At 43.9% G+C, this 24,293-nt stretch overlaps 1 protein-coding gene across 1 annotated transcript in view; it reads right to left on the bottom strand.

The window, feature by feature from the left end:
* Nucleotides 1-24,293, bottom strand: part of KIF6 (kinesin family member 6) — a 672,206-nt gene that overhangs the window by 374,692 nt on the left and 273,221 nt on the right. Inside the window, exons 8-9 of the mRNA XM_056137333.1 lie at nt 15,557-15,700; nt 14,584-14,670 (exon numbers count right to left, since the gene is read on the bottom strand). Coding sequence (XP_055993308.1) covers nt 14,584-14,670; nt 15,557-15,700 — 231 coding nt within the window. The remainder of the gene's footprint in view (nt 1-14,583; nt 14,671-15,556; nt 15,701-24,293) is intronic.

Genomic DNA, 24,293 nt, shown 5'->3' with positions numbered 1-24,293 from the left:
AAGCTTGCCTGTGAAGACTAATGATTTTCACCCAGTAGCAGAAACATTGAAACAACTTCAATTCTCTGGTATAAATTAATGCGTAGGAAACAGGGCAATCTATAATAGAAACTGTGATGGCAGAGATCCTACCAAGTTTTGGTGAAATTTCCAGTGGACTTAACGTCCCTTTAAAATGTAAAGAACCTTCTTATTTACCATTAAAAAAAATTGTGATCAAATTTTTCTGGGCAAAGTGTAATCATGCAAAGTATCATTTCAAAAGAATTGTGTCTGTGTCTTTTGGGCAGATCAGGGGTTCCATGGTGCTGAGAATCCAACTTGTATCAAGCCAAGCGATTGAACCTCATGCGCTATCTTTTCTGCCCCTTGTGGTTGTTTTTATGTTTTGTGTGTTCGGTAGCCACACCAGAAGAGCTGAGGGTTTACTCCTGGCGTTGCATCAGGGATCCCCCTGGCAGTGCTTGGGGGACCATATGCAGTGCCTATGTGTGTAGAACTTGGTTCGGCCACATGCAAGGCAAATCCCCTGCCCTCTCTACTGTCACTCCAGACCCTTTTTGCTTTAGAAATCCGTTTTCCACCTGTGAGCAAAAAAAAAGGCCAGCAACAACACTCCTAACCCAAACAAAATGGTAAAAGAAAAGAAAGAGAGAGAGAGAGAGAGAGAGAGAGAGAGAGAGAGAGAGAGAGAGAGAGAAAGAAAGAAAGAAAGAAAGAAAGAAGGAAGGAAAGAAGCCAGGTTGAAAACCCATAGAGAGAATACACATCCAGGCTTGCTATTGACTAGCTCAAGGAGTGATCTTTGCTCATACACCCTGCCTACGGGTCCCAACTTTGTGGCTGGGGTTAGGGTGAGAGGGTGGGGGGGTCACCCTGGCATTGCCAGAGATCAAACCTGGAGCTGCGTCACACTACGCAAGTGCTTCAGCTCTTTGACCTATTTCCCCCCACCAAGAGCACCATCTCACTAGTCAGCCAGGCCATGGGAAAGAAGATCCGGCCCACGGAAGACCTAACACCATAAGCACCCCACACCCAACTTGCAGGTCCCAAACGGTGGGGAAACTCAGATCCCACAGGCGACTGCACCTCAGGGCCAGGCAGCATCACTGGTCTGTTGGAAGTTCCCTGAATCCACGGTCCTTGGGGGTCTAGGCTCTCTCCCCACCTCAGAATCAACAACCACCTGGCACCCACTCGCAGGGACCAAAGGACGGAGAACTCGGGACCTAGCACCAACACTGGCTGCTGGGAGTGACTTTGGCTGACTTTGGCTCTCCTCCAGAACCTCGCCCTCGTTCTGGAAGGCGCAGACCTGGGAGGAGGCAGCAGCACCACTTCCTGTGCCACGTGGCCAGGACACAGACCACCCTCCTCCCAGGACAACTCAGATGGATGGGTTAGGGGCCGGCAGGGAAGGCCGGCAGGCTGAGCAGAGCAACTGCACATGCGGGCCCCAACCCCTCCTGTCCCAGCCCATTGTGCCCTGTACATGACATAACAGTGCCGGCCACGCCCCGACTTGGTGCCTAGGAGAGGCAGGGGCTGCCTAGGCTTCATTTGGCCCGTAGCTGCGCTTCAGGCCAGAAGCTTCAATACGCCTAGTGACAGTTTGTCATGTGCCATGGAATCCCAGGGCAACCCGTGGTTGCCCTGGAATTGGCAGCTGTCTGCCCAGCAGCGGTGGGTGGTACTGCGGCGCATCCAGCTGTTGTGCGCCTTGACACTGGCCTTTATCATGGCCAGCGTCTCCCTGCTGCTAGCTGGAGTGTGGACCGGCCAGGGGTCCTGGTCTGCGATGATTTATGTCGCTGCTAGTTTTTATTTCGTCAGCCTTATCTGGTGGCTGTGGTCCTTCCAACGCAAGATGCAGGAGGCGAAGGACGACGTAGAATCGGCCTCGGCTATGGCTGCCCCGGCCGCTGCCACCGCCGCCACCGCCGCCACCGCCGCCACCGCCACCACTGCGGCCGAGGCCTCCGGCTCCCCTGATGCGACCATCCACCCCTCCTGCGAATTGGCGGACAGCTCCAACCACTCGCTGGCCTCCCAGCAGGGTAGCGGCAGCATCACCACGCCGGCCAGTGGTTCCAGCCTCTTTATGGACATCTCCGCCACCTCTCTTCCCAGCGCGGGAACAGGCTGGATGTCTCGGGTCCGCCTGCTCTGCCGGGGCGTGGATTCCTAGATTGCGGAGCACCCACCAGAGAAGAGTGGCCGTCCAGCGACGGGATTGGGCCCCGCAGGCCTCTTCCCTGCAGGTTCCCAGTCCTGGACGACCGCCGCCCCACTCCCCACCCCTCCTTGGGCCCAGGCCTCGTGTCCAGGCACGCTTTGCCTCGCCAGCAGTGGTTCACTGTGAAGTCGATCAGCAGGCCCACACTGTCCACGCCCACCTGCCACCTTGCATCCTGCCCGTGGACAGCCACTGCTCCTGCCCTGGCTCCCCCAGCTGCGCGGAGGCCCATCCCTGCAGTCTGCCCCGAGACACCCACCACGACCGCCCCTCCAGGGACACCCTCCTGCTGTCCAGAGTCCAGACCAGGCCTGGTCTGCCGGCTCCCGTCCAGTGGGGCCCCGATCAATGCAGCCTCGCCCCGAGACCACCGTGTCTCAGCCACCTACATAATTGTCTTGTGCCAGACCGCTGGGGACCGCTGGACGCCCCTGTCATCCACCACAGATCCAGCAAGGGCGCCACGGTAGGCAAGGTCCTTCTCCAGCCCAACACCCAGGTCCAGCAGCCCCAGGGCCCGGACGATGCCACCAAGATGACCCCAGGGAGACCTTGCTGTCATATCTTTAAATGCTGAATTAATATTCTCTTTATCATTTCGTTTTTTCTGTTGAGTGCAATAGAACTGAACTTTCACGGTCACGGTCCTCCCGTTGTTCATTGATTTGCTCGAGCGGGCCCAGTAACATCTCCATCGTGCGACTTGTTGTTACTGTGTTTGGCATATCGAATATGTCACGGGTAGCTTGCCAGGCTCTGCCGTGCAGGCGAGATTAGGTGATGATCATAATGTAACACAGGAGGATGCTGCTAGGTTTGTGTCCCAAATCCTATCATCAGGGCTGGAGGTAGGTAGTATAGTAGGTAGGGCAATTGTCTTGCACGCAGCTGACCTGGGTTCGATTCCCAACATTCCATGGGTGTTGGAGTACAAGGAGCTTAGGATTATCAGGTCGCACCCATCACAGTGCTCCCAAGCCACTCCCATTACTTTGTTTGTCTGTAACTATTTCTTTGTGCTCTTTTCCCCAACCAATTTGTAAGGGCTCATCCTTCAAGGACGCTGAACTTGTACTGTGAGTCAATATTGCCTTTCTCCTCTCCTTATGTCTTTTGAATAGTTTGCTTTAATACAATGTCCTTTTTGTATAGATACAGGAAGACCATTAATATTATGCTTTGTAACTTAGGAGCTGATTGGCCTTGAATATTATTCAATCCTGGGCACCTGCCTTCTCCACTTAAGCCTCAGTTGCCCTCACTTCCTAGCACCTCAAAAGCAGGGTCGCGACGTGGGACTGGATGGAACCAGGGCAAGCCGGTAAGTTATGTGCTACACTGGCATCGCGATGGGCCAGGCCAAGGTGCCACGCTTCTTAACTATAGCTTAAGAGTTTGATCATAGGCTGTCATGATCCAAAGGTAACGACGAGACTAGGACCCTGCTGCTGGGAATAGGAAAGATATCTGGCCTGAGCACTGAAGTCTGAGATCAAGATGGCCCTGGGAGAGCAATTCTATAAGCTCAAAGTATTTCTTTTTTTTTTTATTTTTGAGTCACACCCGGCAATGCACGGGGGTCACTCCTGGCTCTGCGCTCAGGAATTACCCCTGGTGGTGCTCAGGGGACCATATGGGATGCTGGGAATCGAACCCGGGTCGGCAGCGTGCAAGGCAAATGCTCTACCCGCTGTGCTATCGCTCAGCCCCAGCTCAAAGTATTTCTTACTGTGTCCATACAAAATGGTTTATATTATGTATGCTTATAGGTTGGTCAGACAAGGAGAGGAGAAACACATCCAGGGAAATCTGTTCTAGTGTGGGTTGATCTGCTAAATGAGACTCTGTCCTAGAAGCAGTTTCCCTGTGTGTCCTGACTAGCTTGGATGAGACTGAACTTTCTCCCCTTCAAACTGCCTTCAGTAAATGATTTCAGTATATTGAGGCAGTTTCTCTTATCTCACAGGAACCTAGCTGGCCTTAGGTATGCAGATCCCAGGTGCTAAACCAGGCCTGATCTTTGGGATGTAGATGCCTGGCTCCAGGCTGGCTGATTTTGGAGATGTAAATTCCAAGCTCTAGCAGACATTTCTTTGTTGAGCTAATCCAAGTGTTTGTAGCTTGTAAAAAGGTGAGGCCAGGATTACTGGCCTGGGGATGTAAAGAAACAATGTATGTTTTGCCTCAATGTTCTTTCTGTAACTCCTTTTGATGACATCACTATATTGCGCCCTTTAGAGGTACTATGATCTATATAAGGGAGATTTCAGGGCTCTCTGGGGGGACATGTGCATCAGAGAACCTGGGAAGATGGGGCTGAGGACAGAAGCTGAGAGAACAAAGGTGCACGTGCTTGAGAGATCCTGGGGCCTCCATGACCTACATCTCTTCCCTGTAATAAACTGCTGCTAAGACCAACCAGCCTGGCCCTCGTTTCCTTCCTTTGCCTGACCATCGCCATCGACCTCCGTGGAGTGGGGAAACGGCCTGAGACTACCGAACGCGGGCGGCGGTAGAGATAGGCCACCACCGTCCCCCTTGCCCGTCCTTTTTTGTGTGTTTACACACATGGGGTTCCTTGAAAACTGCCAGGAGAAATTCCCGAATGCAAAGCCAGGCATAACCCCTGTACATTGCCGAGTGTGACCCCCCCCCCCCAAATAGCCAAAACCTATCATCTAAACCCAAGGAGAACAAAAGATATACAATTACTTTTAAAGTTTTAAAGCTTGCCTGTGAAGACTAATGATTTTCACCCAGTAGCAGAAACATTGAAACAACTTCAATTCTCTGGTATAAATTAATGCGTAGGAAACAGGGCAATCTATAATAGAAACTGTGATGGCAGAGATCCTACCAAGTTTTGGTGAAATTTCCAGTGGACTTAACGTCCCTTTAAAATGTAAAGAACCTTCTTATTTACCATTAAAAAAAATTGTGATCAAATTTTTCTGGGCAAAGTGTAATCATGCAAAGTATCATTTCAAAAGAATTGTGTCTGTGTCTTTTGGGCAGATCAGGGGTTCCATGGTGCTGAGAATCCAACTTGTATCAAGCCAAGCGATTGAACCTCATGCGCTATCTTTTCTGCCCCTTGTGGTTGTTTTTATGTTTTGTGTGTTCGGTAGCCACACCAGAAGAGCTGAGGGTTTACTCCTGGCGTTGCATCAGGGATCCCCCTGGCAGTGCTTGGGGGACCATATGCAGTGCCTATGTGTGTAGAACTTGGTTCGGCCACATGCAAGGCAAATCCCCTGCCCTCTCTACTGTCACTCCAGACCCTTTTTGCTTTAGAAATCCGTTTTCCACCTGTGAGCAAAAAAAAAGGCCAGCAACAACACTCCTAACCCAAACAAAATGGTAAAAGAAAAGAAAGAGAGAGAGAGAGAGAGAGAGAGAGAGAGAGAGAGAGAAAGAAAGAAAGAAAGAAAGAAAGAAAGAAAGAAGGAAGGAAAGAAGCCAGGTTGAAAACCCATAGAGAGAATACACATCCAGGCTTGCTATTGACTAGCTCAAGGAGTGATCTTTGCTCATACACCCTGCCTACGGGTCCCAACTTTGTGGCTGGGGTTAGGGTGAGAGGGTGGGGGGGTCACCCTGGCATTGCCAGAGATCAAACCTGGAGCTGCGTCACACTACGCAAGTGCTTCAGCTCTTTGACCTATTTCCCCCCACCAAGAGCACCATCTCACTAGTCAGCCAGGCCATGGGAAAGAAGATCCGGCCCACGGAAGACCTAACACCATAAGCACCCCACACCCAACTTGCAGGTCCCAAACGGTGGGGAAACTCAGATCCCACAGGCGACTGCACCTCAGGGCCAGGCAGCATCACTGGTCTGTTGGAAGTTCCCTGAATCCACGGTCCTTAGGGGTCTAGGCTCTCTCCCCACCTCAGAATCAACAACCACCTGGCACCCACTCGCAGGGACCAAAGGACGGAGAACTCGGGACCTAGCACCAACACTGGCTGCTGGGAGTGACTTTGGCTGACTTTGGCTCTCCTCCAGAACCTCGCCCTCGTTCTGGAAGGCGCAGACCTGGGAGGAGGCAGCAGCACCACTTCCTGTGCCACGTGGCCAGGACACAGACCACCCTCCTCCCAGGACAACTCAGATGGATGGGTTAGGGGCCGGCAGGGAAGGCCGGCAGGCTGAGCAGAGCAACTGCACATGCGGGCCCCAACCCCTCCTGTCCCAGCCCATTGTGCCCTGTACATGACATAACAGTGCCGGCCACGCCCCGACTTGGTGCCTAGGAGAGGCAGGGGCTGCCTAGGCTTCATTTGGCCCGTAGCTGCGCTTCAGGCCAGAAGCTTCAATACGCCTAGTGACAGTTTGTCGTGTGCCATGGAATCCCAGGGCAACCCGTGGTTGCCCTGGAATTGGCAGCTGTCTGCCCAGCAGCGGTGGGTGGTACTGCGGCGCATCCAGCTGTTGTGCGCCTTGACACTGGCCTTTATCATGGCCAGCGTCTCCCTGCTGCTAGCTGGAGTGTGGACCGGCCAGGGGTCCTGGTCTGCGATGATTTATGTCGCTGCTAGTTTTTATTTCGTCAGCCTTATCTGGTGGCTGTGGTCCTTCCAACGCAAGATGCAGGAGGCGAAGGACGACGTAGAATCGGCCTCGGCTATGGCTGCCCCGGCCGCTGCCACCGCCGCCACCGCCGCCACCGCCGCCACCGCCGCCACCGCCACCACTGCGGCCGAGGCCTCCGGCTCCCCTGACGCGACCATCCACCCCTCCTGCGAATTGGCGGACAGCTCCAACCACTCGCTGGCCTCCCAGCAGGGTAGCGGCAGCATCACCACGCCGGCCAGTGGTTCCAGCCTCTTTATGGACATCTCCGCCACCTCTCTTCCCAGCGCGGGAACAGGCTGGATGTCTCGGGTCCGCCTGCTCTGCCGGGGCGTGGATTCCTAGATTGCGGAGCACCCACCAGAGAAGAGTGGCCGTCCAGCGACGGGATTGGGCCCCGCAAGCCTCTACCCTGCAGGTTCCCAGTCCTGGACGACCGACGCCCCACTCCCCACCCCTCCTTGGGCCCAGGCCTCGTGTCCAGGCACGCTTTGCCTCGCCAGCAGTGGTTCCCTGTGAAGTCGATCAGCAGGCCCACGCTGTCCACCCCAGCTGCCACCTTGCATCCTGCCCGTGGACAGCCACTGCTCCTGCCCTGGCTCCCCTAGCTGCGCGGAGGCCCATCCCTGCAGTCTGCCCCGAGATAAATTACTTTCTATAAGTATTTATAATTTTCTCTATAAATGTCTTTAACTTTTGCTCTAGAATTTTAAATTTTTGTTGTTATTGCAAATAGAATGTTTGTAAAATCTCATTGCTCTGTTATTGGCTTCCAATGCATAGAAAGTAACTGGCTTTTACTTTACCATATACCATATACCATACACTTTTCTAAACATCATTTTGGTTCTATCATTCAGTATTCTTGGCTATCCTATAAAAGTCATTAATAATTGTCAGCAAACAATCTCAATATTTTTCTTCTTTTCAAGTCTTCATACTTTATTTTTTTGCCATGATTTATTGTCCTAATTAGGGCTTGCAGTACTATGCTTGAATCATTATTGTCTTATTCCTCGTAACAATCTGCCTTTGAAATGTGTGTTGTAGGGTTGGAGAGAGAGTTGAAGGGTTAATTTCTGCACACAAGTGGGTAATCCCAGTTGATCTCTTGTTCCCTATATTGTCCCCAACCCCCCCTAAGAGTGAGTCCTGAGGAGCAGTCAGGAGCAGCACTATGGTGTAGCACCAATCACTCCCTACTCCACTATTTGCTGCGGTTTTTTTTAATGCCTATCAAATTACTAACATTTATGCTAAAACATCTAGAGAATGAGACAAAACCTAATGTTTTCTGAATTTTCACGATCTCTAGCTGAAATTGTCAATATGAAAATCATTGTAATCAAGTATCTAAGTCCATGTTCTGAGAAATTTCTCTCTCTCTCTCTCTCTCTCTCTCTCTCTCTCTCAATGAAGAGACTTTGGTAGAACTTTATAAGAAAAAAAACCCAACCCCATCAAAAAGTGAAGAGAAGATAAAAAGAAGAAACTTACTCAAAGAATACAAATGGCCAAAGTGCATATATATGAAAAAATGCTCTGCATCACAAATCAACAGGGAAATACAAATAAAAACAACAATGAGATATCACTCATACCAGAGGGACTGGAACAAATCAAAAGAAGAAGTATTGGTATGCGTGTAGGGAAAAAAGAGACCCTCACTAATTGCTGATGGGAATGGCAACTGGTCCAGTCATTTTGCTGCAGTTTTGAGTTGATCAGTTCAGGGATATTCACTTTAATTAAGTTTGATAAATCTTTTCAAAGTATAGATCAGTATTTCCCAAAGGGATACCACCGCTCAGGGTACCCTTGGAATGATCCCGGAAGTCAGTTGTAGTAGCCTTGGGTACAATTTGGGAGCTACTTTCCATTTATTTGCTTAAAAGAGATGGATTCCTAGGGTGTATGAGTAATCTTTTCTGAAAGGGAGGGAGTAGGGCAACTAAGTTTGGGAAGTTCTGCTCTAGAGGAGTGTTTAATGTTGTCACATAACTTTCCTACATCTAGCGATGTGATCACATGATTATTTTCTTTTCAACTGTGAGTTTGTTGAATTACTTTAATTCATGTGACATTTTAGGTAGCAAACCACTTCAGATATACAAAAAGGTATAAAAATATCTTACACTTACTACTCAGATTAATTGAATACATTGTACCATCTTCTTAAGAAATGAAACATCAGAGAATCTTATAAATACTCTGATATTTTACAAATAAATTTTCCATTACCTGAAATTTTGTGTTGATTTCCCCATGCCTTTCAATATTTCCTTTTTTTTTTTTTTTTTTTTTTTTTTTGCTTTTCAGGCCACACCTGGTGATTCTCAGGGCTTACCCCTGGTTCTGTACTCAGGGGTCACTCTTGGTGAGATTCAGGGTACCATCTGTAATTTGCTCGAGCTCGAGCGGGCCCAGTAACGTCTCCATTGGAGACTTTGTTGTTACTGTGTCTGGCATATCGAATACTCTCGGTAGCTTGCCGGGCTCTCCGAGAGGGGCGGAGGAATTGAACTCGGGTCGGCCATGTTGGCCACTTGTAAGGCGAACGCCCTACCCGCTGTGCTATCACTCCATCTGTAATACCAGGGATCAAATCCTGGTCAGCTGCATCAAGGTAAGTGCCCTACCTGCTGTACTATTTCTCTGAACCAGTGTTATATTTTGCCCATCTTGCTTAAAATTTTAAAATTTACAGCAAAAAGTTATTTAAACTACTGTATTATTATTTATGTATATATGTGTATAATCTCTGGGTGGACAGGGAAGATCCCGGCACCTCTCCCCCTCGCCACCTGGGTTGGGTGGCTTTGGGCCTCTCCCCCACCTGGGTGGGCCTGGCCAGGAGGCTGACAGAGGAGGAAATGAGGGACAAGCCAGTTGATAATCAGTTGCTGTTAATTCTGTTCTCCCCACGCACCTGTTCCAGTCTCACTAAGCTCCCCATTCCAGTCTCACACTGCCCCTCATTCCCGTCTCCTCCTTTCTCACCCACTCATCTCTCCACGCTCCATCTCACAGCCTCATCTCTCATCTCTCCGCACACCTACTCCTGAACTCTTCCCCTCCATTCTTCTCCTCTGTCCCCCTTGCTAGTCTCTCCACGCTCCATCTTGCTGCCCTGCTCTCTCTCTAATCTCTCTCCAATCTTCAACTCCCCCAACTCCCCTGCTTTGGGGATAGACACTACACACTGTCTGGTAGCAAAATCAAAGCCCTTCCTGACCACCCATCAGGCATCAGGCTGGGGAGGGGGGGACGGGGGACCACGTAGGGGTGTTCCTCTTCGCCTTAGTTCAATAACTTAATTAACATATTAATTAACATCTTAATTCTACTTCTTAATATTAGTTATTTTGTATAGACACAGTAAGAGATACATTGAGCTTGTAGGGTGGCTCTCCTGGGGACATCTCGCCACAGACTCAGACTATAGTGCTCTGGCCAGATTAATCTTTCCTAATCCTAGCAGAGTCCGAATCTAGTTATTACTCTTTGGATCATGACAGTATTTGTCTGTGACCATGCTCTTAAATTATAGTTAAGTATTATGGCGCTTTGACCAGGCCCACTTCAATGTCAGGGTAGCACATAGCTCACAGCTTGCCCTAGGTCTATCCAGTCCCTCCTCGGGACCCTGCTTGTGGGGTGCTAGGAAGTAAGGGCAACTGAGGCTTAAGTCAAGGGAACAGATGTCCAGGAGCTAAATATCATTCAGAGTCAATTCACTCCCAAGTTATGAAAGCGTAGCATTAACTATCTTCTGGTGTCCATACAAAAAGGCCATTGCTCTGAATTAACTATGCAAATCACTTAAGGAGAAGAGAAAAACAATATTTACAAGTCAGCAGAGCACAAAGAAAGAGGTTAAAAATAAACACAGAGGAATGGGAGCACTGTGATGGGAGTAACCCAATAAACCTAAACTCCCTGTGGCAAGGAGAAAAGAACAAACCAATGTTATCCTACATATATGCATAAAATATATATATACATAAAATAGTACTGCACCTATATTTTAATCTATTAAAAATCAACCCCAGGGTTGAGGAGATAGCTTAGATGTAAGAGGTAATGTTTTTTATGTGTAAGACTTAGGGTTCAAGTCCTGGCATTGATGAATGTAGGCATGAAGGCTTCAAACACCACTGGTTGTGGCCCTGGTGACTTCTGAGTGCTGCTGGCTGGGCAGCACCACCAGAACCAAACATTAGACTCTCCAAGCCCAGTTAACTGAGTATCACTGAGAATGGCCTTTGTACACCCTGGACACTGCTTGAGAGGCCACCACACACACACACACACACACACACACTAAATTTCTGGTCATTGTTTTTCTCTCTGTATTCTTATTTTGACTTTCGCTTCATTAGTTTTAATTGTTGTTTTCTGACTTAAAAAAAATGCTTTAGATCCATTTTCTAATGCCTCTGGGAGTTGCGAGATTAAAGGTGTCATGTAAATTGAAATTTACACCATGAGAGACAGCCCTGGATTTCAAACCTTCAGAGAAAAAAAAACAACACATTCTGGGGCTGGAGCTATAGCACAGCGGTAGGGCATTTGCCTTGCACGCGGCCAATCGGGGTTTGGTTTCCAGCATCCCATATGGTCCCCTGAGCACTGCCAGGAGTGATTCCTGAGTGCATGAGCCAGGAGTAAACCCTGTGCATTGCCAGGTGTGACCCAAAAAGCAAAAGACAAACAAACAAGCAAACAAACAGAACATTCTATGCTTCCTACATTCTAGATGGAAGAAAACAAACTTCCCTAGCAGCTTCTTATACCAATGAAAAGATTTTTTACTTCGGGTTCACAATTTGGTTTTATGTTGGGTAAGGAAGAGGGTGTCTTAGTTTTAACATGCACCTCCCAAGGACCCCAGACTTCGACATGTATCTCTTTCTTACAACTCTCTCCATGCCTCCACCAGGACAACTGCTGACTCAGCCTTGACTCTGAACTCTGGAGAATTCCCTTGCTTCCTTTAAAGTTCAGATCTATATTTCAAAAACTGCTTGTTAAATTTTATACAGGTGGGTTTCTGATTATCTTTACCACATCAACAGGTCCAGAAGTTCCAAAGAACATGATGCTGAATATTTTGCATATGTCAGTTCTCCTAGAGTTTCATTTAAATATACAGGATTGAGTAGGTTTTGGTTGTTCAGTTCCTTTCAAAAATATTCCTAGAATCATTAAGCTATGCAGAATAAAAATCCCTAGACAGGAACTATGTTAGTTACTCATTTTTATCCTCTCTGTGCTTTTAAATATTAATGCCATATTTTCTACTTAGGTTTTCAAAGCCAAGTCTAACTACAAAATTATTTTTTCTATCTTATTTAACAGAAATATCAAAACTAAGCTAAAATTTCATGGTTCTGAGAGTATTACAGTCACAATTCCCATAAAATGAGTATAGAAACTGTGGAATGATTCATTGGAAAAGAATTTGACACAGGGATTGTCACCAGACTCTAGCCTGTTCACTCTCTTGTCTTTTCCTTTTCTCTCTCACAATATCTATTTCTCTCTCTCTTTGTCTCTATCTTTCTCTGTGTTCTACATCCAGCAGTGTTCTGGGATCAGAACCTTGTGGTACCTAGGGGACCAGGCAGTAACATGATTGAATCTAGGAACTCACACATGCAAGAAATGTGTTTTATTGCCTTCCTGAAACTTGGATAGTTTTGAAGACAAATTTTCAATCGTGAATTGTGCTTAAAGACATGTTCAGAAAATACAGTAATGCCAGTTTTTAGAAGAAATTATAAAAGAGAGCAGGAAACAACACCTGACAATTACTAGATTATTATGCTGTAGGAAGACATTAGCAATTTGTTCAATTATCACTTATTAGCTTTTGACTCCTGATTTTTCCTTTCTTAAATTTCACACAGACCCACATCAACCACAGAATGTTTACCTTTCATGAGATTCCTCAAGTTCCTTCAAAGACAATCTCTTCCACCAAATTTAAAGAAATGTGCTTCTAATATCTAATAGTGTTACTTTTAAAAAATTATCTTGGCTTTAGGCTACTAAGCCTTTCTCTTTCTGCCTTTTTATTTCTAAATGGTAAAATCCCCAGGATGTTCTCAGGGGGCGACAACAATATTCACCTTAAGAGCTCAATTCCACTTGACTCAGGTCTTTGAATTCTGTATTTTTTTTTTTTTTAATAGCTGAGGCACTATGATACAAGGATCTGCTGGGGCCTTTACTGGAAACAGATCCTACCTCATTCATTGGCATTTCCAAAAGAGATTTCTATCAAGAAAGTTCAAGCTCCCTAAGGCAAGTCAGATAAAAAGATAGCCCTATTATTCTTATCCCACTCATTTTTATTTCCCCTGCAATGGAATGATTTCTGGGGAGGAAAGGCAAACATTCAAAAGGAAGCAATTAACATGGGTAACCATAAATTTGAGATTTTGGTGTGAGGGGAAGAATTTGAGAAATTTTTTAATGAAGCACTGTTGGTAAAATCTCATGTCTTAAGAAAAATCATACATACTACAAAACTTATGCCAGTTTTCTTTGAAGTCAGTGATTTGAAAAGTAATACTCTTCATTCTGGAATTTACAAAATTGAATTAGTTTATTTCAACCTTTTCTGTGTTGGCAGGAATTACAACTGCTTTATATTTCATTTATAGAATACTAATAAAATAGAGGAAAGGAAAAATCACTGCACTTAGAATACTTAACTTATGGGGCTGGAGCAGGAAGGGTATAGCAGGTAGGGTGTTTGTCATGCATGTGGTCAACCTAGGTTTGATCCCTAGCACCCAACATGGTCCCCTGAGCCCTCCAGCTGTGTCCCTGCATATAGAGCCAGAAAAAAGCCCTGAAACCTGCCAGTGTGGCTCAACAGAAACAAATAAACAAAAAGAATAATTAACTGAATTATGTGACTTGCAAATGTGTTTTTTCTGGACAGTTCTTCAATAAAAGCCAGGTTCATTGCTATAAAACTATAAGCACGGACATGATAGCCACTCAATATCCCTATTGCAAACTACAACACCCAAAAGGAGAGAGAACAAAAGGGAATGCCCTGACACAGAGGCAGGGTGGGGGGATTAGGGTGGGGGTGGCGGGAAGAATATTGGGAACATTGGTGAAGGAGAATGGACACTCGTGTAGGGATGGGTAAATGATTATTGTATGTCTGAAATATGAACGTTCATAAGTTTGTAACTGTACCTCACGGTGATTCACTAGTAAAAAAAATTTTAAAAATCTATAAGCATGGATACAGACAATTACTAATTTTTAAAAATCTCTAGGACAACTATAGAACAGTTATATAAAATATGGTTTCCTTTAATAATGATCAGAACTTTTTTTCTGGAAGATTTTATTTTTTAAATTTTTATCATTGTCCACAGAAAGTTAAACTTTTTAAAAGACTAAGTTCTGCACATAAATATAAATATAACCCTGCAGGACTCTGTTCATTATCCTCAGCACTTAGTGAATATTTTAGGAGCAGGGCACATCCAGTAGACTCGAGTCTCAATCCCAGTATCTGCTCTGATGCCACCCAACATTGTCACTCTGAACAAGTCACAACACTGGGAGGTGGGGGCATAGGCTCATAAGATTGGGTGAGAATTGTTAGGTCAGTGCCAACACTCAGAACACTGGGGCAAGTAAACACGGCCCCCCAAGTATAAGTTGTCTGCCCTCCTACTGTGAATTAATGGCTGATGCCCTTGGATGGTTTTTAGAATAATTCAAAGTTGCTTACCAATCTGGGATCAATTTCTTCATTAAGAACAGCTTCATTCTTTATGAGTGCCACACGTTGTGCAAATCTGCAGGTAGATATAGACTCCTAAGGATGTAAGAGAATTCTTTAAGCACTAAAAGATGGAATTTCATTTTTACTCAGAGAAAACAAGATGTGCATCTCTAGGTTTATGAGCATAAAACACAGTGAGGAAAACATACATCCAAGTAAGGAAATTTTGCTGTAGAGTATTTTTTAAACTAAAATTCTATTTTGCTCAATAAAATAACTAATGCCCAAATGAGTGCAATCCTGAGAGCCTACGTGGCAAATGGCATGTATTTGTCAACTACTGATTTTTCCATTGAGATACGTATATATACAATCATAGCCACAGCAGGTTCCATAACTTACAAACATGAAAGACCACAAAATAAATATTTCTAACAGAGCAAAGCAGGAGGTTTTTAAATACATCTTACCATTCACTTCGGGCATGACCCTTGTGAGAAGCACCCTATTACTTCTGTTTTCTATTTTCTTCTGTCAGAGAAAGCCTGATGTCTAAATTTCAACTTAAATGCATCACACATCCACTGTCTCTAAAGCAGTGCATGAATGCCATTTTGCAGTCTGATCTGCAAAAGTTTCCCATGGGTTGTGCCCAGAGATGTGTCCAGGGACACAGTCTGAAGATATCTCCTGGGCAGTTTACTCATCAGTGACAACCCTGAGAGGGATAAGCCAAGGTAACTAAACCATTAGCAGACTTTCCAAAACTGTGCACAGGCAATCCTGTGCTGCATGAAGTCAATTCTCAAATGGGGTAATTATAATCTGACAAATAAACTAACACTGGAAAGCCTCTAGGGACTTCACCCCGAGGAGGTTCCCCACTCTACTGAGAAGATGGTAGTTCATCCAGGACCCTTGATGCTACCTCACAAACTAGTCATCAATACTTAGATCTCTAGGAGGAGCAGAAACCTACACCAATGTTCCTTTTCTCTAAAGAGAGCGTGGCAATCATGGTCGTCATGCAGTTCCCTCCCAAGCTGTCTCTCAGGACACTGGTCATCATGGAGTTCCTATAAGGAATGTGCGAGCGGTGTTTTTCTGAAAGGGCAATGATAACCTGTGGGAAATGAACACACCATAATGACACTGAGTTAGCAGAAAATCAACATCTCACAAGCATCTAGGCTGCAACAATAAAATCACAGAAGGAAATAGTAATACAATTTACGGTAAAATACTCAACTAGGGCTCATTTTGTACATATGGTGGTGGAATGGAGTAAAATGAATGCCATGAGAATATATCATTGGGAATCCTGTCATTTTTTTGGACACATGATGTGACTTGTATGGTATTAGATATACTATCTCTGTTTGTACCCAGTGAAATTCTAGTCAGATTTTTAAAATCCTACCAAAAGGATTTATGTGCTCTAGCATCAAAATAGAAGAGGCAGAACAGGTCAATATGCACATGAAAAAATGCTTCACATCACTAATCATAAGGGAGATGAAAATCAAAACAATGAGATATCACCTCACACCACTGAGACTAGCACATCCAAATGAACAAAAGCAAGCAGTGCTGGCGTGGATGTGGGGAGAAACTTCATTGTTGGTGGGAATGGTGACTGTCTAGCCTTTTTGAAAACAATATGAACATTCCTCTAAAAACTAGAAATTGAGCCTCCATACAACCCAGGAATACCACTTCTTGCGAATCACTGTTATGAAATGAGATTTGGGAGAACTAAATTACAATCTAATTGGAAAGGAAATGAAGAATCTAGTAAGATCCAAGTCTGAGTAGCCAGATGGTAGCATAGGATGCTGATCATATCTGTGGACCCTAAGTGTCAAGAGGGTAACTGAAATATATTGAAATCAGACAACTCCTGTATTGGCAGACCCAGATTACCTTATACAAACAGGAGTTGGTCTCAAAAATGTACAGAAAGAGTAGTGTTATCATTCAGGAATCAACAATTAAGAATGCTCTAAATACTTTGAAGTTCTTTCATTAGACAAATGTTAACATTCCTCTTACCTCCACTCCCAGCTCCACCCTTTTGAAGGCAACAGTATTAGTATCTATCCAATTTGACATCTCTATTGACAACTTGAATGACATGAAAAAGAATACACTCACTAACCCTCCTGCTGATACTAAATTACCTGGTCTGTCATTTGATTTGCTTTTGGTTTCAATAACATAAAATGAATGCCGCACTGGCTTTAAACTTAGGGAAAATTGTTGGCTCATGTAACTGAAATAGGAAAGGCTTTAAGTTAGAAATGACCAAGAAAGTCAGTGCTACCACCATGAACTTAGTCTCGACCTCAGAACTGTGGTTAGCCGAGAGCAAGTGGGAGTGGGCATCAAAACATAGAAAGGATTCAGTGGACTGTGGTGGAAAGTTGGTATTGTTGGTAGATGCAGTGTGGTTACATGTATTTGAAGGAGTTTGAAATTGTATCCTTAAAGCATATACCATTGCAAACCACCATTACCTCAAGAAAAAGAATAATAAAAGGACTTAATGTTTGCCTATATTTCAGCTCTATCTACTATGTGGTAAAAAATCCACCTCTTCTCATTATCATAAAAAAGCAGCCAAACACCCTGATGTTACACACTTCCTCATCCATCACTGCAGATGAGAAGTGGAATTTTCTTCTTTAAAATTAATCTCCGAAGTTCCATAAAATGAATTCATGGATTCATCTCTGAATCAATCGCAGAATCCAGGAAACATGCAGGCTTCCCACTGGCTTTGACCAGTCCTCCCAAAATTGGGATGAGCTCTTGACTGCTATGAGGACAGCAGAGCAGGTGCTCTCAAAGTCCTTTCCAGGGAGGGTGCTACATTATTAAAGAGGAAAAGTAAAATTCAAGTTGGGATTGAAATTAGAAAACATGGTTTAATGGGCTGTGTCCTTGTCATGTATGCAGCTGACGTGATTTCTATCCCCCACACTAGATATGGTTCCTTGAGACCCATCAGGGTTCCCGAGCACAGAAGCAGGAGTAAACCCTGGGCACCAAGAGTGTGGCCTCCAAACAGACAAATAAAAAAAAGAAAGAAAAGGAACATGGGTTTTAGAAATGGAGAAAATTAAGGTGGTGCAAAATCTACTTGCTCCATTTGTGTGCTCTGAAAAACTCTGACTTACCAGCCTATCTTCTCACCTTTTCATGTGGGAGTAGGATACTTGCCTCTCACAGGGATGCTTCAGAGATTCTTGTGTTGGATATTTTTAAAAACATGCATTCAGTGTTGTGTGTGTGTTTGTGTATGCGTGTGTTTACACGTGTATGTGTGTTGATCAAACTGCTTTTATGATCACTTTGGGACTTAATTTAAACTTTATAAAGTTTAGTTAAAATTTAACTCTAAACTAGTCCGGCTCAATTTTTTGAAGAGGTACTCAAACCCTAGCTTGATGTGGTTTAAGAAATATTACCATAGTACGACAGGTAGGGCACTTGCCTTGTATGTGCTGACCCAAGTTTGATCCTGGCACCGATAAGGTTTTCAGAGCAAAGATAGGAGTGATCACCGAATGCGAAGCCAAGGGTAAGACAGGTGTTGGTCAAAAGCACAAAAGAAGATGAAGAAGAAAAGGAGGAGGAGAAGGATGAGGAGAAGAAGCAGAAGAAGGAGAATAAAGAAGAAGAAGAAGAAGAAGAAGAAGAAGAAGAAGAAGAAGAAGAAGAAGAAGAAGAAGAAGAGGAGGAGGAGGAGGAGGAGGAGGAGGAGGAAGAGGAGGTGGAGGAGGAGGAACAAGAAGATCATAAATGAAAACCCCTTGGAGTTGATCTTCAGACCAATACCCAAATGGTCAGGGTTCTGGAGAGAGATAGATTATGTTTTTGAGGGCTGTGATGAACTGTCTCTACATTAGGGTGGGGATCTAATAATCTGAAAGAAACAGCACAGGAGGTGGTCACAAAACCAGGATTAGTTTTTAATATTTATTACCATGTTGTATTTCATGTGTAAATCCAATAACAAGTGTCTGAAAGCAATCTTTATGCAACACAGAGTGGGACCTCACATTAATAGCATCCCCAAGCACCTAGAGATTACACCTAAAGTCAACAATTCAGTTCATTGCTTCGTGAATCAAAGTGGTTTTATTTTAAAGAGTTCAGAAGTGCATGGAAAAAATTGTTCTCTTAAAACTAACAAAGGTTTGGAGTGGTGACAACTGTCACTGACACCATGAGTTTTTTTTTTAATCATTAGTTTTAGAGGTTTTTTTTCCCTGCATATAATACATTCAGTAGATGCCAAGTAGAAATTGAGACTCTGAAAAACTTATGCCTCCTAGAGGGTCTGGTAGAAAGTGGTTCTGGCTGATTTTTGAGGAGATAAAAACAAACACTTTCTTCTTCCAGCGGTTTCTCACTTGGTGTTTGCATCGACAAAGTACATGGGTCATACTAGGGGTATCAGGTAATGGTTATGGCTAGAAGAGTTATGCATGTCCCCTTCCTTCTCCTGCAGGGATTCAAATTCTAGGACTGAGCTTTACTCTGTTATTGTGACTTAAAGTGTTTTTGAGGAGTCTTTTGGAAAAGTACTGCATATACAGAAAAAAGTCCAAAACCAACAATACTTTGGCAAAAAAATGTTATTTACATAGAAGCACAATATGGTGTGCTCAGCTTAAGAAGATTGTAGCCTCGAAGCAGGTACAAGGTCTCAGAATTACACCCCTGGTCAGAGCTCCTTCCCAGAGCCATGCATCTAGACCCCAGGGGAGCCAGTTTTCACCCTTGAATTGCGGGGTATGGGAATTGAGGCACACCACGTGGACCCAAAGCTGCAAAGTTCTGGGCACCCTCTTCTCATCCCATCTAGGTACCTGCCTGGTGTCAGCCCTCTTTTCTGGAGCCATGGCCGCATTATTGGCTGCAAGTTATTCTCCCGCGCCATATCCCATAAGAACCATAAGTTACCCTCTTAGTTGGAACTTTCACTAGGTTATCTTAACCACCAGAAACACATTAGGCAATAACTCATTAAGCCCAACTCAATTAATACTGTAACATAAGCTTCCAGGAGCTGGGTTTTATAGTCTCTGGGTCTTGTTCGTTGATGGGATTACACAGCGCCGGGGGCAGTTGGTGGTGTAACGCCTAGCTACTGGAAGATGGGGGATCTGGGTGGAGAAGGCCCAGTCCCAATCTGAGCAGGCTTGAAGATCTACGCTCCAGGTCCCACACACCTGGGTTCCTCTGCCAGTTCCTTCATGTGTGAGGCTTGTCTGAACGTGTGGAGAGTGGTCTTAAGCATGGCTGTGGCTGGAACTGGAGGTCTTCAGCTGCCAAGGCTCTGCTTGGGGTTGGGAGGGAAACTCCACCCACCCTTCTCTAAGGGGCCCTGGTGAGGAAAGCCAGGCATGGAGGGAGGAGAATCTGCCCTGTTCTCTTCGGGACCTGGGTTTTATAGTCTTATTATCTAGACATCTTATTATCTAGTTCTTACTCTGGAGAACCTGGCAGGCTACCAAAATAAATAAATACCCACACAGCAGAGTCTGACAAATTTGCCATGGCATATTTAATATGCCAAAAACCAGGAACAATGATGGGTTTCATTCTCCTGGCCCTTAAAGAGCCTCAAATGTGGCACTTCTAAAATCTCAGGGCTAGGACGAAGGAGACGTTATGCTCGATGCAATCAAAGAACAACAGGATGACAGTGATACATAAGCAGAATAATCACAGTGAGTGTGAAGGGCTAAACCACACATGTCACAATGGTAAAACAACGCAGAAGCCCACCAAGCTTACTTATTGAATAGGCTAGCCAAGAAGACCCCAACAGCAATGAAGTGCTAGACAACCTCTCTGACAAGGAATTTAGAAGGGAGCTACTGGGGATGCTTAGGGAGCTAAAAGAAACAATGGAAAGCACCGCCAATAAAATACAAGAGGATTTAAAGGTAGAAATGTGGAAAATGCAAACAAAATTACAAATGGAAACGTCAGACCTCTAAAACCTGGTAGGCAAATTGAAAAACTCAGTGGAAGGCCTCAGCAGCAGAGCAACAACTGCTGAGGACTGAATCAGTGAGCTCCAAGATGAAGTGCAGAGACTCTCCAGACAACAGAAGAAAATGGAAAAGAGACTCACAATCCGGGAACAGATGGCAAGAGAAGATAGTGATGAAGCCAAGAGGAGTAACAAAAGAATTATTGGAGTCCCAGAGGGACAGGAAGAAAACTTTGATGAAGAAACTGTTAAAGACATCATTGCTATGACATTTCCAGAGCTAAAGAAAACATGCAACCACATTCAGGAGACCCATATGGTACCAGCTAGAAGAAATACGAATAAAAATACCCCAAGACACATCCTGGTCAAAATGACCAAAACCTTTAGATAGAGACAAAATTCTTAAAGCAGCAAGATCAAAGAAAGAAATTGCCTATAAAGGAGCATCCTTAAGATTCACAACCGACTTGTCTGATGAAACCTTCAAGGCCCGAAAACAGTGGTGAGATATAGTGAAAAAACTCAATGAAATAAATGCCTCACCAAAATTACTTTACCCAGCTAGACTCTCATTTATAACAGAAGGAATAACACATAGTCTCGCAGACAAACAACAGCTCAGGAACTTCATAGACTCAAAACCATGGTTACAAGAACAACTAAATGGGCTACTTTAAAACAAGACAGGCCCCTCAAATATGCCAAATTCCAGCAGAAAAATGAGACAAAACCCCATAACAATAATTTCTCTCAATATCAATGGGCTAAACACACCAATTAAAAGACCCAGAGTGGCAGGATGGATTAGAAAATTGAACCCAACATTCTGCTACCTGCAAGAAACATATCTCAACAGTCAGAGCAAATACAGGCTCAAAGTCAAAGGTTGGAAAACAAACCTACAGGCAAACAACTCCCATAAAATGCTGGGATATAGTGAAAAAACTCAATGAAATAAATGCCTCACCAAAAATACTTTACCAAGCGAGACTCTCATTCATAACAGAAAGAACAGCACACAGTTTCACAAACAACAGCTGAGGAACTTCATAGACTCAAAACCATGGTTACAAAAACAACTAAATGGGCTACTTTAAGGCAAGACAGGCCCCTCAAATACACCAAATTTCAACAGAACACTGGGACAAAACCCCATAACAATAATCTCTCTCAATGTCAATGGGCTAAACACACCAATTAAAAGACACAGAGTGGTAGGATGGATTAGAAAATTGAACCCAACATTCTACTGCCTGCAAGAAACACATTTCAATAGTCAAAGCAAACACAGGCTCAGAGTCAAAGGCTGGAAAACAACCCTACAGGCAAACAGCTCCCATAAAAAAGCTGGGGTAGCCATCCTACTATCAGACCACATTGATTTCAGACTGAAGAAGGTCAAAAGAGACAGTGAAGGACATTTCTTATTGATCAAGGGATCTGTAAAACAGGAATAACTTAGAATATTAAATGTATATGCACCTAATGAGGGAACAGCCAACGTATTTAAAGCAACTACTCATAGACTTGAAGAAAGACATTGATAGCAACACAATACTAGTGGGAGACTTCAACACCACTTTATCACCTCTTGATAGATCAACCAGACTCAAGCTTAGCAAGGACATATTTCATCTGAGGGAAGAAATGGAAGAAAGGGACTTAGTAGATATATACAGGACACTTTATCCTCAAAAAGCTGAATACACATTCTTCTCAAGTGTGCGTGGAACATTCTCCAAGATAGACCACATACTGAGCCACAAAATATACCTCCATAAAATTAAGAAGATAGAGATTGTATCAAGAATATTCTTAGACCACAATGCACTGAAATTAGAAGTAAATCACACACAAAAACAGAAAACTAAATCAAACACCTGGAAATTAAACAATGCACTATTAAACAATGAGTGGCTTAGAAAGGAAATCAAAGAGGAAATCAAAAGATTCCTAGAAATGAATGAAAATGAGGACACAAGTTACCAAAACTTACATGACACAGCAAAAGCTGTGTTAAGAGGAAAGTTTATAGCTCTACAAGCATTCTGCAGGAAGGAGGAGTGAGCCCACATAAGTAACCTAACCTCACAGCTTAAAAACTTGGAGAATGACCAACAAAAGGAGTCCAATCCGAACAAGAAGAATAAAATAATAAAACTCAGCAGAAATTAATTAGATGAAAACCCAAAAAACAATCTGAAAGATCAATGAAACCAAGAGCTCTTTCTTCGAGAAAATATATAAGATCGATAAGCCTCTAGCAAGACTCACAAAGAAAGGGATAGAGAAAAGTCTAATAAACTGAATCAGAAATGAAAAGGGGGATATCACAAGAGAAACTACAGAAATTCAAAGGATCCTCAGGGATTACTTTGAGAAGCTTTATACCACGAAACAAGAAAACCTTGGGAAATGGATAAATTCCTAGATTCCTAAAGACTCCCAAGGCTGAACCAAGAAGACCTGGAATACCTGAACAGACCTATCACCACCAATGAAATTGGAATAGTAATAAAATCTCCCCAAGCACAAAACTCCTGGTCCAAACAGATTAACTCATGAATTATTCCAAATTTTAAAGAGGACTTACTCCCATTCCTCTTTAAGCTTTCTCAAGAAATTGAAATATCAGAAACCTTTCCAAACAGTTTCTATGAAGCAAATATCACCCTGATACCAAAAGCAGACAGAAATAGCACATAGAAAGAGAATTACAGACCAATATCCTTAATGAACACAGATGCAAAGATCCTCAACAAAATATTAGCAAATAGAATCCAACGAGTCATCCAAAAGATCATACAACATGACCAAGTAGGATTCATCCCAGGGATGCAAGAATGGTTAAACATTCAGAAATCGATCAACATAATCCATCATATCAACAAAAGAAAAGAGAAAAGCCATATGACCATATCAGTAGATGCAGAGAAAGCATTTGACAAGATCCAGCACCTGTTTATGACAAAAGCTCTCAGCAAAATCCGATCTAAGGAACTTTCCTCAATATAGTCAAAACCAAGCCCATGGCAAGTTATCATTCTCAATCGGGAAAAAGTAAAAGCCTTCCCTCTCAGATTGCTCACTTTCACCAGTCTATTCAATACAGTACTGGAAGTCCTGGCCATTGCAGTTAGGCAAGAGAAAGGTATCAAAGGCATACATATAGGAAAGAAAGGGGTCAACCTATCATTATCTGCAGACGATATGATTCTATACTTAGAAAAACCTAAAGACTCTACAGAAAAGCTCCTAGAAACAATAGGTTGATTTAGTAAAGTGACAGTCTACAAAATCAACACCCAAAAGCCATGGCTTTTTTATATACAGATAAAAAAAAGAAGAAGAAAGAGACATTAAAAAAAATCCCGTTCACAATAGTACCTCAGAAAATCAAGTACTTCAGAATCAGCTTAACCAAAGAGGTGAAGGAGCTATAGGAGGACAATTACAAAACACCTCAAGAAAAAGAAGAGGATACTAAGAAATGTAAACACTTACCCTGCTCATGAATAAGGAGAATTAACATTATTAAAATGGCAATACTGCCCAAAGCACTATACAAATTTAATGCGGTCCCTATCAGGATACCCATGACATTTTTTCAAAGAAATAGACAAAACACTCCTGAAATTCATGTGGAACAATAAACCCCCACGAATAGCTAAAGCAATCCTTGGGAAAAAAGATGGGTGGCATC

Source organism: Sorex fumeus, unplaced genomic scaffold (genome assembly GCF_029834395.1).
Source record: "Sorex fumeus unplaced genomic scaffold, SorFum_2.1 ptg000123l, whole genome shotgun sequence".
Classification (NCBI taxonomy): Eukaryota; Metazoa; Chordata; class Mammalia; order Eulipotyphla; family Soricidae; genus Sorex; species Sorex fumeus.
Note: the sequence above shows the minus strand (reverse complement) of the source record. Positions and strands in the feature narration are given on the sequence as shown.